We start from the raw sequence: 14,592 nt of genomic DNA on the forward strand, positions 1-14,592 counted from the left end.
ATGTGAGGATTTTCTGAAAGTCTGCCTATTAGCATATTTGTTGCTAGTGGTGTGCTGAATACTAATGTAGCTATCTTTGATGGATATTATTTTGGAGTTTGAGTGTTTTGCAACACATTCATTTGCAACTTCTAATAGACATCTATGTTCTAATTTGTAATATGGTACTTCTGGGTGGTATGTGCTGTCTACAATACAGTTCATTGTGGTTGACAGAATTCAGCACTTCTACAGAAAGGCTATGTACAGGAACCCCTCATTTAGTCCCTATGGGGATAAGCTTCCCAGCCTATAGATCCACTTTGCTTCTATTTTTAGGAGGGCATTGTCTGTCACTCCTTCTGATGCCAAGGGACATCTGTTCCATTCCTTAGACTTGGATGCAATTGAGATCTCCATTGTGTTACTGATTTACATATCTGGATATAAGTGTATTTATTTGATTTTTTTCATCGTTCCAACATGCTCAAAGATACGCCTCTGTAATTGACGTAACTGCAGGTTATTAAGTAGATTACTCTCCCTGTGTTACAGTTCATTCATTTTTTTATTTTATATGATTTAGTGTTGTCCCAATTATGGAATGGCTTGCTGGGGTTCATATAGTGGAAGGATTCACAGTTTACACATTTACACTGATTGCACTTACACTGATTTTGATGACAGCCATGTTTTTTCTCTTTCGGGAAGTAAGTTGCTGCGAACCAGCTGATTTGCCATGTTTTAGCTCTTCTATATGTCATGTTCGGTGAACTTTTTAAGTTCACCTACAGTTCTTTGTCCTCCATGATGATGTGCCAGTGTGTTTCCGACACTTACATTTTTATATTGATTATTAAAAGTACTTATCACTTTTATATGGTTCTTATTGTTGGTGCTTGTTTTATTTTCATACGGTAGTGTGATTCTGTCTATCTTATATGTTCTTGTGATGGCTTTTTTTTCTATACAGTTTTTACTGTAGCCCCTGATGATGAATTTTTGCTTCATGATGTTGCTTTGTTTTTTTAATTCCTCCTTTGTAGAGCAGTTCAATTTGGCTCTTAGGGACCTTCGTTCAATTTGGCTCTTAGGACCTGTCCTGCCTGTATCCCTTGCATTAGGGGATTGGAATGATTTCTGGCCATTAATAGATTGTTGTGGCAGTGGGTTTTCTGAGAACTGTAGTTTGTAGCAATCCCATCGCATCACATCTTTTGGGAATTCAATGTCAGGAAACACAATTTTTTCCATACTAAATTCTGAGGTCAGTCACAAATTATGGCTGTTTATGAACTGTGCAAATTGTTATATTCATCGGATCAGTTACATCGTTAATGTAACGTGTCCACAGTTCTATGTTTTGTGTATATATTCGTACATTGCTTCAGAAAACACAGTGTACTTCCTCACACCAAGTATATGTTGGCATATGTAATAATAACTTAATAATATCTTTATTTCATAGAGTGCTTTTCTCCCAATGGGACTCAAATCCCTTCACAATTACAGTATAGTGTACAGCACATTTTTTGTAGTTGTTTTTCTTACAGACACAGCCCATGCCCAGATGAGCTTACAATCTATGGTTTTGGTGCCTCAGGCACAGGGAGATAAGGATCTCACACCAGGAATTTAACCAGGTTCACCTGATTCAAACTCAGTGTTATTGTTTACAGCATCAGTGTCTTTACTTACTGAGCCACTCCTGTAGGGGCACATTTATTGCCAATAAATGTATTTTATGAAAGAATTATCCATGGAACAGGAAGAAGTTATCTGTTAGTATATATTTTACCAACTCACAGCCAAATTATTATGTCTGTGTATTCGGTGCCTTGTTTAAAAATAAAATGCTACTGCTTCTATACCTGTGATGTATACTCGTATACAGCCATTCAACATTTAGTGTTACTGAGAGGGTGTCTGATGTTACTTGTATTCCTTTTATTTTCCTCAGTACATCTATGGTGTCACGTGTATGAGGGTAACGCTAATATGAAGTGTGGGCAGTTGTCTTTTCATTGTGACATCCTATCCCAATCCTATAGCCTTGCACCACAAATATCTACTCTCTTGTATATATAATATATTCCAATCTATTTTTTAAACACACTTTATGCTTTACAGATTTTTCAACTTTTGTTCACTGTTGGGCACTGTTACTCACTGGGAATGATTATCGGCAAACCAGCTGTTGCTTTTAATTCGTTTGTTTTTCTTTGATAAATCTTGTGCTATATTTTCCCCCACCCGTTGCATTAATTTTGAAGCAAGGAGACCTTTATACAGTATATTATCGCTAAAGAAATAATTAGCTATGAATAGTTTCTACTTTATCTGAAATGGCAATTACCTTCATAGCATGCCAGAGTTCATGGGCATCATATAATGGTGGAGGATACATCAAGCCAACCATGACTTCTTTTAAATGACCATCAAGATTTTCTCGCAGGTGCTCAAGCAAATCCTTTAAATGAAGACAAACCTGGTATTAAAATAATGTATTGAAGTCAGTAGCACTATTCTCTTTTGAGGTCTTTTTTTTTTTTTTTTTTTTTTTTTTTATGGAGGAGGAGAATGACTCTCTGTCTAGTAGTATCTTATTTGTATACATATCCTCTCAAACCTCCCTCCAAATAACTTAGGGAGAGATTCTTACAGTGTGCTCAAAAAGGTGCACACATAAGGTACCTTGGGAGATATGCTAATGACTGTGCAAAGTATATTTAAATAAGTCACATCTCACACTTCCGAAAAGAATTTCCATTAGAACTATATTGACTTGACAAACCTAAGGCACCTACTGTAGTTACTGGAATAGTGTACTAGTGTCAGACGAAGAGAATGTGGACCCACAACCACTTCTATTCTAGGCAGTAGTGATAGCACAGTGAATTAAACCAGCAGCTGTGGTAGCACTGGGGTAACACTAGGGTAGTAGCATGACTGTAACTTTCTACTACTGTAGCATATCTTCAAGGGATGTACTGTATATGTTGTAGATTGTAACCTTGAAAGTACTTGAATCACAAAGTGATATGAACTGAGGGCTATAAGTAACTGAGGCCAGGTGAGATTAAATAAAACATGTTTTCTGACACACACAAGTGAAAACAAGGTGAAGTACAGCCAATAAAGCAGATGCAGAGAGAAATGTATATAACAAAGTGACCTGGTGACTTGAGTTAGTACTTCTAATCTTATAAAAGGATAAAAACAGTGCACCATATTAACGAAGCAGATTTTGCCATAAGACACCTTATGTGCTGGAATACATTACAGCCTATTCAAATAAATAAGACAATTGTGAGGGAAATGAATCCTAAAATGTCAATGCATCCAAAAACTGTTTGGTGGTAGACAAAAAAGGTGTATATAATGACCGTTTAAAAATTATTTGATATAGTAAAAATAGAGAAGTCTATATGAGAGTCCAGTGGTAATCATATAATAATAACAATATGTGATATCATCCGGTAAGATTCATAAGAATGTAGATTCACTCATATGTTGGCAAACTGGGGTATGGGGAATAAGAGACCATAATGTCTCAGATGTATTAACCCCCCTTCTCCTAAAGTGTAGCTTAGAGTGTAATAATGTATCAACAATTAATTCCATGCATCATTAAATATCACCTCTGCATATGGCTTTTTGTTGGGTACTCATGGAACCACTTAATTGTTTGCCTTTACAACAAGGGTAAAACGTTCACCTCCTAATGCATTTCACGCCATCTCAGGCACTTTGTCAGTGAGCCTGAAATTGTGCGAAATGCGTTAGAGGTGGAAGTTTTAACCTTCGTCATGTCTTCTTTACTCAATATAACCTTTTGTGTCTTGTGTACGCTACGGCTTTGCTTGCAGCTTTGTGTTAGTATTGTGAGCAATGCACCATCAAGTCTGCACTCTTGATTTTTTTTTTATTCAAATAAATAAACTGTAAGGTGTCCTCCTACACTAGAAGATGCAAGAAGACTGCTTATTAGGTATGGTTCTCTATCTCAGAAGAGAGGGTAAAGTGCTTCTACAGGTATGAGCACTACGTGAGAAGTAGAGCTCAAAAGTATGCTGTGACAGTGGTACTAGCCATCAACTGGCTTAACTCACACTAATAGAGCTGCTGCCCATTGTAGCAGAGGTTGTGGGTTCAGATTCTGTTTGGGTTTGACACCAGTCCAGTCATGACTCATTAAGTGCGCTAGGCTTGTCAACAGAGTATAATTCTTATAGACAGCATTTTAGGAAGTGTGTGGTGTGATTCATTAAAATATACTTTGCATATCAATTAGAATATCTCCCAGTGTACCTCAGGTGCGCTCTTTTTTTAAGTACAAGCATCCCTTCTCCTCCTCAATCCGAGTTCAGATTCTTAAAAATCCAACCATAGAGTTTTGAATCCGTTCCGCAGGTATGTTAAAATCCAGGATCCACAGGACACATTTTCAGTGATAGAGAAACAAATCTGGGGAGAATGGATTTAATGGCAAATTCGGATGTATCTGCTTGGATTTTTTAGTACTCCATCCGCAGACAGATTTTGGTGTATGGAACGGATTTGGTCTAAGGAATCCGGGAAGGGGTTTTGGGCCTGATTTTAAATGTTGATTCCCATTCCCTCATATTTTAATAGTACAAGCACAATAGTTTTCTAGCAGCTTTTTAATGTGATACTTTTCAAGTTAACCTAACACTTGAATTGTGCGAATGTCTTTAAATTTGCTTCTCATAATTCTTTGCAAAGGAAGCATCAAATGGTGCAAGTGTCAAATGGATGATCACACCCTTGATTAAAAATGTACTATATATGCAAAAGTAAACAGGTGTATACTATAACAAAAATGTTAATTATTAAAACTTTCATCTCCAACTTTATATGAAGTTATTTAATACAGTAATTGTACAACCATTTAAAGATATTTCTCACTTGGCAAAAATAGTGGCACTTAAAAGTGCACTTGCCCGTATCAATGTGTCTTGTAGTTTCAGTTAAATCACTCAGTCAGTGCAACCACATTTACTTCATAATTTGGTATATGTGTGAGTTTTGCAAATTTAGGCACAAAATCATAACTGCAAATCGCATAATCACAAAATGTAAAATACATACTGCTTTTATTGGAAATTTCACAGAGAAAAATACCTAGTTGATGAAGAAATGCCTTGAGTAGAATTGTTTGTTTGTATAATATTGTATTAAATAAAAATTGTGAAAAGACAGTTTTACATGTGAATGTGTGATCTAGATACATAAACCACTTTTTACACTTTTTTTTCAGTTGCAGTAAGTTTTATCTGCACCATTAAAGAGCAAGCCACGTTTTGGGCCCATACAGTATTTACTGTCTCGGGCAGGTTTATTCTAAAGCTTGCCGGGTTTAATGCGGGCTAACCGCGGGGCTTTTCTCCGTTTGAAACGGAGTTTCCCGCGTGGCGGCCGCTTCAATAGATAAGTGCTAATGGCGCTTATTATTGAAAGCACCCGAGGCGCGGGAAAACCGTCCGAAAACGGCCGAAGATTGCCGCGCGCTGTCCGCAGCTATTTTTAACCCGCGGAGGCAGCCGCTTTAGATTAAAGCTGGCCGCCACTGTACTATACCTGTGCTAAGCCGTGAGGCAATTTAGGTCACTTCTCTTCAATGGGCCATAACGCTCCTTAAAAAGTAACTTAGCACCATTTAGTGAATCTCATTCTGAGGGGGAGATTTAAGTGTTGATACTTTAACTGCCATTGAAGTCAAACGTCATTAACGTAGTATACAGGTGCGCCAACGAGTATTCTAAAACTTGCCTTGGAAAATCTGGGCTATCACCTACATGATCCAGGTACATGCTGGGTACATGCTGCAAACATTTCAGTGACATTTCTGCAGAGACTAATGGCCCATCGAATTAACAGCAAGGGTCCCTGGCAGTCCCATTCAGTTGGAATGGGACTGCCAGGGACCCCCGCTGTTAATCCGATGGGCCATTAGTCTGTCTGCAGAAATGTCACTGAAATGTTGCAGCATGTACCCAGCATATACCCAGGATGTACCCAGGATGTACCTGGGTCTTGTTGGTGATTGCCCCAGATTTGTTTTAGAATACTCGTCGACACTACAGTATGTGATACCCCGCATCGGTACTTAGTATGTCCCAGCCTGAAGGACACTAGTCACTATGATTATACAAAGTATATTTTACCCTGCCATACAAACTCCCATAGGCCTCTGCAATCATAACTCTTTGTGCATTGCAGCGCTGAGTTACAATATCAATCAAGATGTCCTTGTCAGACCCTGTAGAGAGACAAATATACTTATTAGCTAATACTGTTGATATTTAGTACAAATCAGAAAACTTTATGTAGTTCGAGTAAATGGTAAACACTCACAATAGACACGGATTTAGATCGCATAGCCATTCATTTTTCCGAAAATTATTACTCATAAAATTCGAATAAGGATGAACATCTGTTGGATTACATTAGTGAAATAAAATTCACTAGATTTTGATACAAGAAATTGATCAGAATGAAGATTTTTTTTTTGCATAACATACTGAAAAATCTCTACATAAACAATATCTAAAGTAAATGGGTTACTAGCTTTGCATAGAGATTTTAAATGATTTTATCTTTCAGCTCTTTAAAGTTATAATTGGCTTTTAATAAGAATTGTGTTTTTGTTTTTTTACTGAGGTTTGCAAATTGCTGACTTATGCGTGCTGTGTTAACTACAGATACAACAGTACTACAGACTCGCAACATGGTGGCACCCTGCAAAGGGAGACTTACCTCTCGTTTTCTCGTTTTCCAGTATGTCCTGGGCACAGAGTTATGATGACAACTACATGGTTACATTAAGTGAACAGGGTTATACATTATTTATAAAAGACATTGCTTGAACAGTTTAATAACATAATTTATCTTTTAGGCGTATGAAACAGTTACAGACCAGATTAAAATGTGAGGCAGCTTTATTTTTTAAGCAACTTAGGCTAGTGGCAGCTTTAAGAGTCTCAGGTAGATTGTTCCAGGTGTGAGGTGCTCAGTAAGAGAGAGGTGTTGTCCTACAGTAACGTACAGTAACTTTACGCCACCTTAAGCTACTGCATTGAAATCTATATGATAGAATTTGGAGAATGTGTGTAAAGAAGACCTTCCTGCAGCTTTGCAGATGTCATCTGCTATTGCCTGAGCTTTTTCTACCCAGGGCGTAACAATTGATCTTGTAGAATGGGCCTTCCCCTTGCTGTCTTTTAAAATTTTTTTTTTTTTACATTCTCTGATTCATTTTGAAATTGTTTACTTTGTAGCTGGTAGATGTTTTCTTGTCCCCTCTGGGATGACTAATCATTTCTTTGTCATTCTCAACTCTTATTCTATCTATATACATCCTCAGTGCTCTTGCTAAATGTACAGTAAGTGATCAACTTTTCTAATTTAGCTGATGATGGATTTGGACAAAAACAAGGTAATAAATATGATATCTTGATTTAGATAAACATTTTGGCACCCTCTTGAGAAAAAAAAATTAGGATTCGTTCCTAGGACAACCATGTCTTGATGGAATCTTATAAAGGGCTCTTCAGAAGAAATTACGTGACTCTCGCTCACGTGTCTTTCCAACATGACTCCTGCAAGAAACACCACTTTGTGTTAGATATCACCTTATAAAATCTATAATTGACTCAAAAGGATCTTCTATTAAGACTTCTAAGACCAGGTTAAGGTTCCAAGATAGAATGTATGGTCTTATTTGCAGTGTTACTTTTCTAGCAGCATAATAATAATAATTAAAAAAATTGCTAGCCAGTTGATGTTGAAAAAGCTTCCCCAGGGCCCCTACTTTGACTTTACAAAGAACTTAAAGGGATAATCCTACACTACATGTAATTCTTCTTGTTGAAACTCCAATATTTGAATAACCAAAGTTTCTATCAACTCATACTATATGTAGTTTTATAACGTTTCTTCCAAACTCTATAATAGACATTATATGATATTTAAGTCACTTCTTTCTCTGCCTAATCGAAAAGGGAGAAGTAAACTTCAATAATTTGTTCGCTTCTTGTACCGCCTTGATGATTTATATAGGATACTACTAAAGTACTTGACTGCTTTTAACTCTAGGACAGTGTTAGATTTCTTCTGAGTTTGAACTCCATCTTCCTTAGCAAACCTCTTTTGCCATATATGCACTCCATATTTAAAGACTCATACAGAATCTGTTGTTGCCACTACCTATTGTGGATCCTCTAACGGGAAACCCTTCAAGATTCCGAAAATTCTCCCACCAGGTTAGAGCTTAACAAGATCCTTTGTTAACTTCACCACCTGGACAAATTGCTTAAATCCTTGCTCCACAATGACAGGAAGTTTAACTGCAGAAGGCTTAGATGTATGTGACTCCAAGAAAAAATATTTATATGTGGGCTCATCGTCTTCACACAATCATAGACTGAGGGTTCTGATCTTCTCTGAGATGTTTTGCCGCTGCTGCTACTTTTGCTATTTTCTCAGATGAAAAGAAGGCTTTGCCCAGAGAGGAGTCGATAATTACTCCTAGAATCCTCAACCTCTGAGAGGGAACAAGTTGACTATTTTTCTTAATCAAAAGCCATCCGTGTCTGTTGAGTTCACTGATTACTATATTTGCATGTTCCAGGACTTCTTGAGTAGAGCCTGCCTTCATGAGGTTATCGTCAAGATTTGGCCAAATTGCTATTTAATTTCTTCTTAACTCAACTATAACAGCTACTAGAAGTTTTGGGAAGTTTGGTGCAAATCCGAAAGGTAGGGCTGGGTACTGTAGATGGAAACCTAGGAGACAGAATCTGAGAAATTTTTGAAGCAAGACTAGATTTGCAACATGTAGATAAGCATATTTTAGATCTATTAAGACCATAAAGTTGCATGGTCTGACCAAATTGAGGAGTGAACGGAGGGATTAAATTTTAAGGTTTTTACACTGACATGTTGATTGACTGAACGCAAATCTAATACCTCTCTGAATCCTCCAGATGACTTCAGAACTATTAACAGAGAGAGATTAATACCTTTGAACGTCTCAGTGGACGGAACTCCAAGTACTTTCTTCAATCAGATAGGACGTGTTCAGCTAGTAAAAACAATACAAGTAGAATGAAGATTTTTTTTTTGTATATGCAACAATTTAATTTGCTTAAGTGGAAAACTGCCAGCCTGGGTTGTTTTTCTTTGAAATATGTCAATAGAAACAACAATATAACATAATATCAATAATAATATAACCTTTAGGAACAAACTAAGTTATTAACACCTTGTCCTTTTCCACCCAGAGACAGTGCTCATTCGCCATTCCCGTTGGTGCAGATATCCTGCCTGGTGTACACACACCATCTCCTGTCGGCAAGTGATGACTGCATCATTAATTACCTCCATTTGGTATTGTGGAGTTGGCTGGGGAGGCCAATCATCATGTTCTGCAGGTGGTGGGACATCTGGTGCTGCAAGCAGAATGGTAGCGGGGGGGGGGGGGGGGGGTGCGGGGGTCAGCAGGTAATAGGACCTGTGATTTGGACTACAACGAGATGTAAAATTAATATTTTCTCTTCAGGTAGAGGGATTGTCCTATGTCTGTGCTCACCACCCTCCAAGGAAGGTGCTACAACAGAGGGTTGCCTTTCAGATGGTCCTATGTTCAGATAGGAAATGTATGCAATTATTAAAATACATTTTATCAGACCTATGTGACCTATGTGACAAGACATTTGATCCAAGATTTCAATGTATTAAAGAGCAAAATTGATTAACAAGTTATTGCATTAATAAATGTAACGGCTGGACCCCCCTTGTCTGACCCACCCAATCTCACATTGGCCCGTGTGGTCTAACCGGTCCCCATTACGTGATCGTGTATGGTGGTGCACCTGCAAGTAACAGGACTCCTGAGTCTCCCGCTTGATGGTATTAGGGGATGTCATCAGGACAGGTAGCTGAGGTAGTGGGTGCAAGTCCAACTTACATCATGTGCAGCGCCTCCACCTCATCAGGATCTATGCTTCCGCAGGGAGATGGTCCTGGTGAGGAACTCCTTCTCGGTGGTGACTGCACTGTAGAGTAATCTCACACTCACACAGTGGGGGTTTCTTTAACAAGGGCATCTTTATTGATGATCTGTATGTAGCAGACTGCCCCATGCAGCTCTCAGCTTTAGCCGCACATTCCTCCGTGCTGTCCCTTTGCCAGGTACTGCCCTCCTCAATTGGAGTGGGATCCCTTCTCCCTTTAGGGAGATCACCCCTGTGCCAGGTCCCTGGACACAGTGTGGCCTAGACAGGCTTGATTAGAATATTCGTGCCACTAGTTACAGCACTAGGGTCACGAAACTATCTTGCACTCCCTGTGCAACAACTGCAACCACTGCTTTTCAACCACTCTAACTGACAGTGTTGTGCCCTATATACCTAAGGGGGCAGGCACATCTCTGATGTCACTATCCAGGCACTCAGAGCATGTAGCCACTCCCATCCATACACAGGGCACCTCACCAGGGTGTGAGGGAAAACCTCCATAACTACTGCTGGCAGGCCTGTACTTACCAGGGCTTACTGCCAACAGGGAAGATGTCTGCAGTCCATTATTATGCATGGCTACATACTCCCCCTGGTGAATCCCCACTGTCCCGGCTGGGACCTAAATTTGGTGTATCTTGCGCCAGGAAACACTGCAAAAGAACACACAAATAAATTGTCAAACATCATTACATACACATAATAATGCTATAATGTTACGCTCACTGACCAGCAGGGAGCGCTAGACTAACCACAGACACGCTATTGCGCAATTTAGTAATAGTGTCTAGGGTCTGGCTTCTTCACCTCCCTTCCCGCAGCATTGGTCACCGTAACACTATACTCCCGGGGCAGGCCTCACTCAATATAGTACACTACTTTGTTCATGTAGACACTGCGCCCAATTTTCCACACCCGTATTAACTGCCCAATTCGCTGCTCGGCCCGATCTCCCTTAATGGCACTTATTTACGATATAGTATTCGATGTTAGCTCGGAGCCACCTTTCCCGGTTGTCTTCTATCTCCCTCATCAGAGGCTCGGGGACATAAGGGTACTCAAGCCCATGAGACCTCTTATATTTAGCTGCTATGGCTCGCTCAGCGCGGCATGTCCGAGTCAACCTAGCGTATCCTGCCTTCCCCGGCAACACCCATGACAGGGGCTCATCTGTTTCCACGGGATCCTCTAACCCCTCGGAAACCTTGGGCGTAATTAACCCTCGCCTAATCTTACCCCACCTCAGGCGAATTGGGTAAGGAAAGCTGCATCATCGAACTCCCCTGTAGCCCACGAATGATCCACCACCCCATCCCTTTCTAGAATGAAACAGGTGCGATCAAGCCACGCTACATATCCCTCAAAAAGGGGCGCCCAACATCTGGTCTCTCGGATCCCCTCCTGTCCAGATTCTAGGGGTTCCTCCTCTTCCTCGGGCCCACCAGAAGATACTCCCGAAGTACCCTCAGATGGTGCATCGATTCCCCGCGCTGTGACTTATCCCCAATGGTTACCCGCAACTCACTAGGGCAGTCACTAGACACCGACACTTGTCGGGAACACATCCCTCCACCCACCGATCCATCATCGGACGTCGTCCCCCAGTCCAAGCTTCCAGTCCGTTCCTCGGAAGGACCCCGTGAATCCCCTGACATCCCTAGACTAGACGTTGACCCAAACGTGACAGCGACTGGGGCAGGGACTTTATCTAGGGCCTTGGGGCTAACTCTGGGGTTGGACGGGGTTTGGGGATAAGGCCGGACAGTGGGTATCGACAGGGTTACGGCCTGCTCCACGGCAATACCTGCCTTCGCTCCACCGCAAAGTCTCTCCTCTTCACCAGTGAAAGGACTCTTCACCCTCCGACTCGATCTCCTATCTCTCCTTGACGGAGGCGACCGGCTTCCGCTGCTCGACCGCAGAGGCGCGATCATTTCCCAGTCGACCCCGCTTGGGTCACCGGAAATCATCTCCGTGTCCACACGTGCCTCACCGCCATCTTGGGTTGGGTCCCCAATCGAGACCACTTCCTCCACCAGGACATCCGGTAACGCCCTGCTCGGGCGCGATCCCGTCTGGGCCTGGTTCCGCTCCTCTTTAATCACCACCACCGGAGCCTGCGACAAGCACATCTTTGGGGTAGCACTGCGCAGGGTTGGGGTAGAGCGACTTCCTTCCGACCCACTAGTCACCACGGTCGTGGGACTCCGCTGATCGGGTCGGCGCGGTACGGGAGACACTCGACTCCGTGTCTCTCCACCACGAGGGATAGCATCTCGCCAAGGCGTGCCAATAGTATGGTAGTCCTTCTTTAGAACCATCGCACTCGACAGCCTAGCACACTCCTCGTCCGAGGATTCCAGTTTTGCATTCGGTCGGGGCATCCCGGTAGGGGACCGCCGGTGCGCCCCTCTCTGGTCACCTCGTCGGTGACTAACTTTCTCTTTCTTGAGAACCGGACCCGGTTCGTCGGGACTTGCGGATTCTTGCCATAATGCGCCCGGAAGCTCCGCTGCCAGCCTAGGGATATCCTCCTTAGCTTCTATGGCTTGCACAGGCACAAAAGTCGGCATGGGCCTCATATACTGCAGTCCACAGTGAGGGCATCGGGCCTCGCTGCCCACGGCTCCGCCCGGCAGTCTTCACTGCAGGCAAAGACACGCCACAGTCTCCACACCCTCTACCCGGATGATCAGGAAGCCTCCTGGAGCCGAGTAGGGATGTGTAGTGATCAAGGGACTCTGTTCCACTTTCTCAGAGACCCCAGCCATATTCACCAGAGGAGGTCCTCGTTTCAGAGGTCTGTACTGGTCAATGGCTCTTCGCAACTGGAGGGCAGGGGCTGGTTTGGCAACCCCTCCTCCTACTTTCTCCATCGGCATCCGGTGAAACTGCAAACCACTCCCCCAGGTTGAAACTAGGGGGATGTCTCGTAGACTTGTAGGCTGACCCAGCACAGGTGCAGAGTGAGTCATAGTCCATGAGGGCGCGGCTCCAGCTTTCGCGCCATACCCCCCAACAGGGTGGGGTTTTCTCGTTGGCGCCAATCCTGGCCAACAATTAGCAAACTGCAAAGTTGCAAGACTTTCTGCAGCTGGCCCATGCGGTGTCCCGGGAACGCGGGAACCGCCATCTTGGTTCGTATTGTCTTTTTGCATCACATTTGAGGTAGCGTTTGGTTGTTTGTATATCGAATGATAAGCAAGTCCATTTCGTTCCTCCCATCTAGTAACACTGTCGTCCTCACTGTTCTCGGGGGTACTATCCCAAGAGCATAAGCAGGACAAACACGGCGCAGCCACAGCTCGCACGCCATTCCATAACATGCTCACAAAAGTCTCTTCTGTAGCTTGTTCCTCATACTCGCACAGAACAGGTGCGATCTCTTTCTCGGCCTCCGTCCGCCATCTTGGACCTTCTGCGCTTTGCAGATCCTCCATTCTTGCGGTTCTTTCTCGGCCTGTCCGCCATCCTGGACCTTCTGCGCTGTGCAGATCCTCCATTCTTGCGGTTCTTTCTCGATCTTTGAATACGGGGTTTTTGTACATGGAGCTCCGCTCTGCGGGGCAGCTACCACATCAGTACAATAAACATGCCTTGTGCACCACCTTGTGTACCTAACGTAGATCTGACTCGTGTTTGCACTACCTCAGGCTAGGCTCACTCTCTCTGTGTCTACTGTTTCTCCTTCCTCCAGTCTGTGCTCCTCTCTTGGTAAGTGGTCTGGAATGGAGACTAGAGTACTCTGGCTCTTCCATGCAGTACTTTGGGGCGTCGACCTACTGTTGGCTAGCCTAGCGCGGACCCTTCCAGAATTCCTGCCCTAAATTACCAGTTTACCCCTTCAGGCGTCCCCCACTAGCGCTACCTGAAGGCGACTAGGACCCCCTGCTCCAGACCCACTAACCCCTAGCGGATCCCAAGGCGTCTGTGCGGCCTGCAGCTCCAGCAGCTCCCCGACTACCCCTGGTTCCGTCCCACGCAGCACAAAGTGAGGTGAGGAACTCCTTCTCGGTGGTGAATGCCACTGTAGAGTAATCTCACACTCACACAGTGGGGGTTTCTTTAACAAGGGCATCTTTATTGATGATCTGTATGTAGCAGACTGCCCCATGCAGCTCTCAGCTTTAGCCGCACATTCCTCCGTGCTGTCCCTTTGTCAGGTACTGCCCTCCTCAATTGGAGTGGGATCCCTTCTCCCTTTAGGGAGATCACCCCTGTGCCAGGTCCCTGGACACAGTGTGGCCTAGACAGGCTTGATTAGAATATTCGTGCCACTAGTTACAGCACTAGGGTCACGAAACTATCTTGCACTCCCTGTGCAACAACTGCAACCACTGCTTTTCAACCACTCTAACTGACAGTGTTGTGCCCTATATACCTCAGGGGGCAGGCACATCTCTGATGTCACTATCCAGGGACTCAGAGCATGTAGCCACTCCCATCCATACACAGGGCACCTCACCAGGGTGTGAGGGAAAACCTCCATAACTACTGCTGGCAGGCCTGTACTTACCAGGGCTTTCTGCCAACAGGGAAGATGTCTGCAGTCCATTATTATGCATGGCTACAT

At 43.1% G+C, this 14,592-nt stretch overlaps 1 protein-coding gene across 4 annotated transcripts in view; it reads right to left on the reverse strand.

Annotated features, from left to right (window-relative positions):
- The window catches only part of ANXA10 (annexin A10), a 95,765-nt gene that overhangs the window by 54,356 nt on the left and 26,817 nt on the right, over window positions 1-14,592 (reverse strand). For all 4 annotated transcript variants that reach the window (XM_075611927.1, XM_075611946.1, XM_075611937.1 and 1 more), the window contains exons 3-4: window positions 6,168-6,262; window positions 2,336-2,449 (exon numbers count right to left, since the gene is read on the reverse strand). In XM_075611927.1, coding sequence (XP_075468042.1) covers window positions 2,336-2,449; window positions 6,168-6,262 — 209 coding nt within the window. The remainder of the gene's footprint in view (window positions 1-2,335; window positions 2,450-6,167; window positions 6,263-14,592) is intronic.

The sequence above is a fragment of the Ascaphus truei genome, chromosome 1 (genome assembly GCF_040206685.1).
Source record: "Ascaphus truei isolate aAscTru1 chromosome 1, aAscTru1.hap1, whole genome shotgun sequence".
Lineage (NCBI taxonomy): Eukaryota > Metazoa > Chordata > Amphibia > Anura > Ascaphidae > Ascaphus > Ascaphus truei.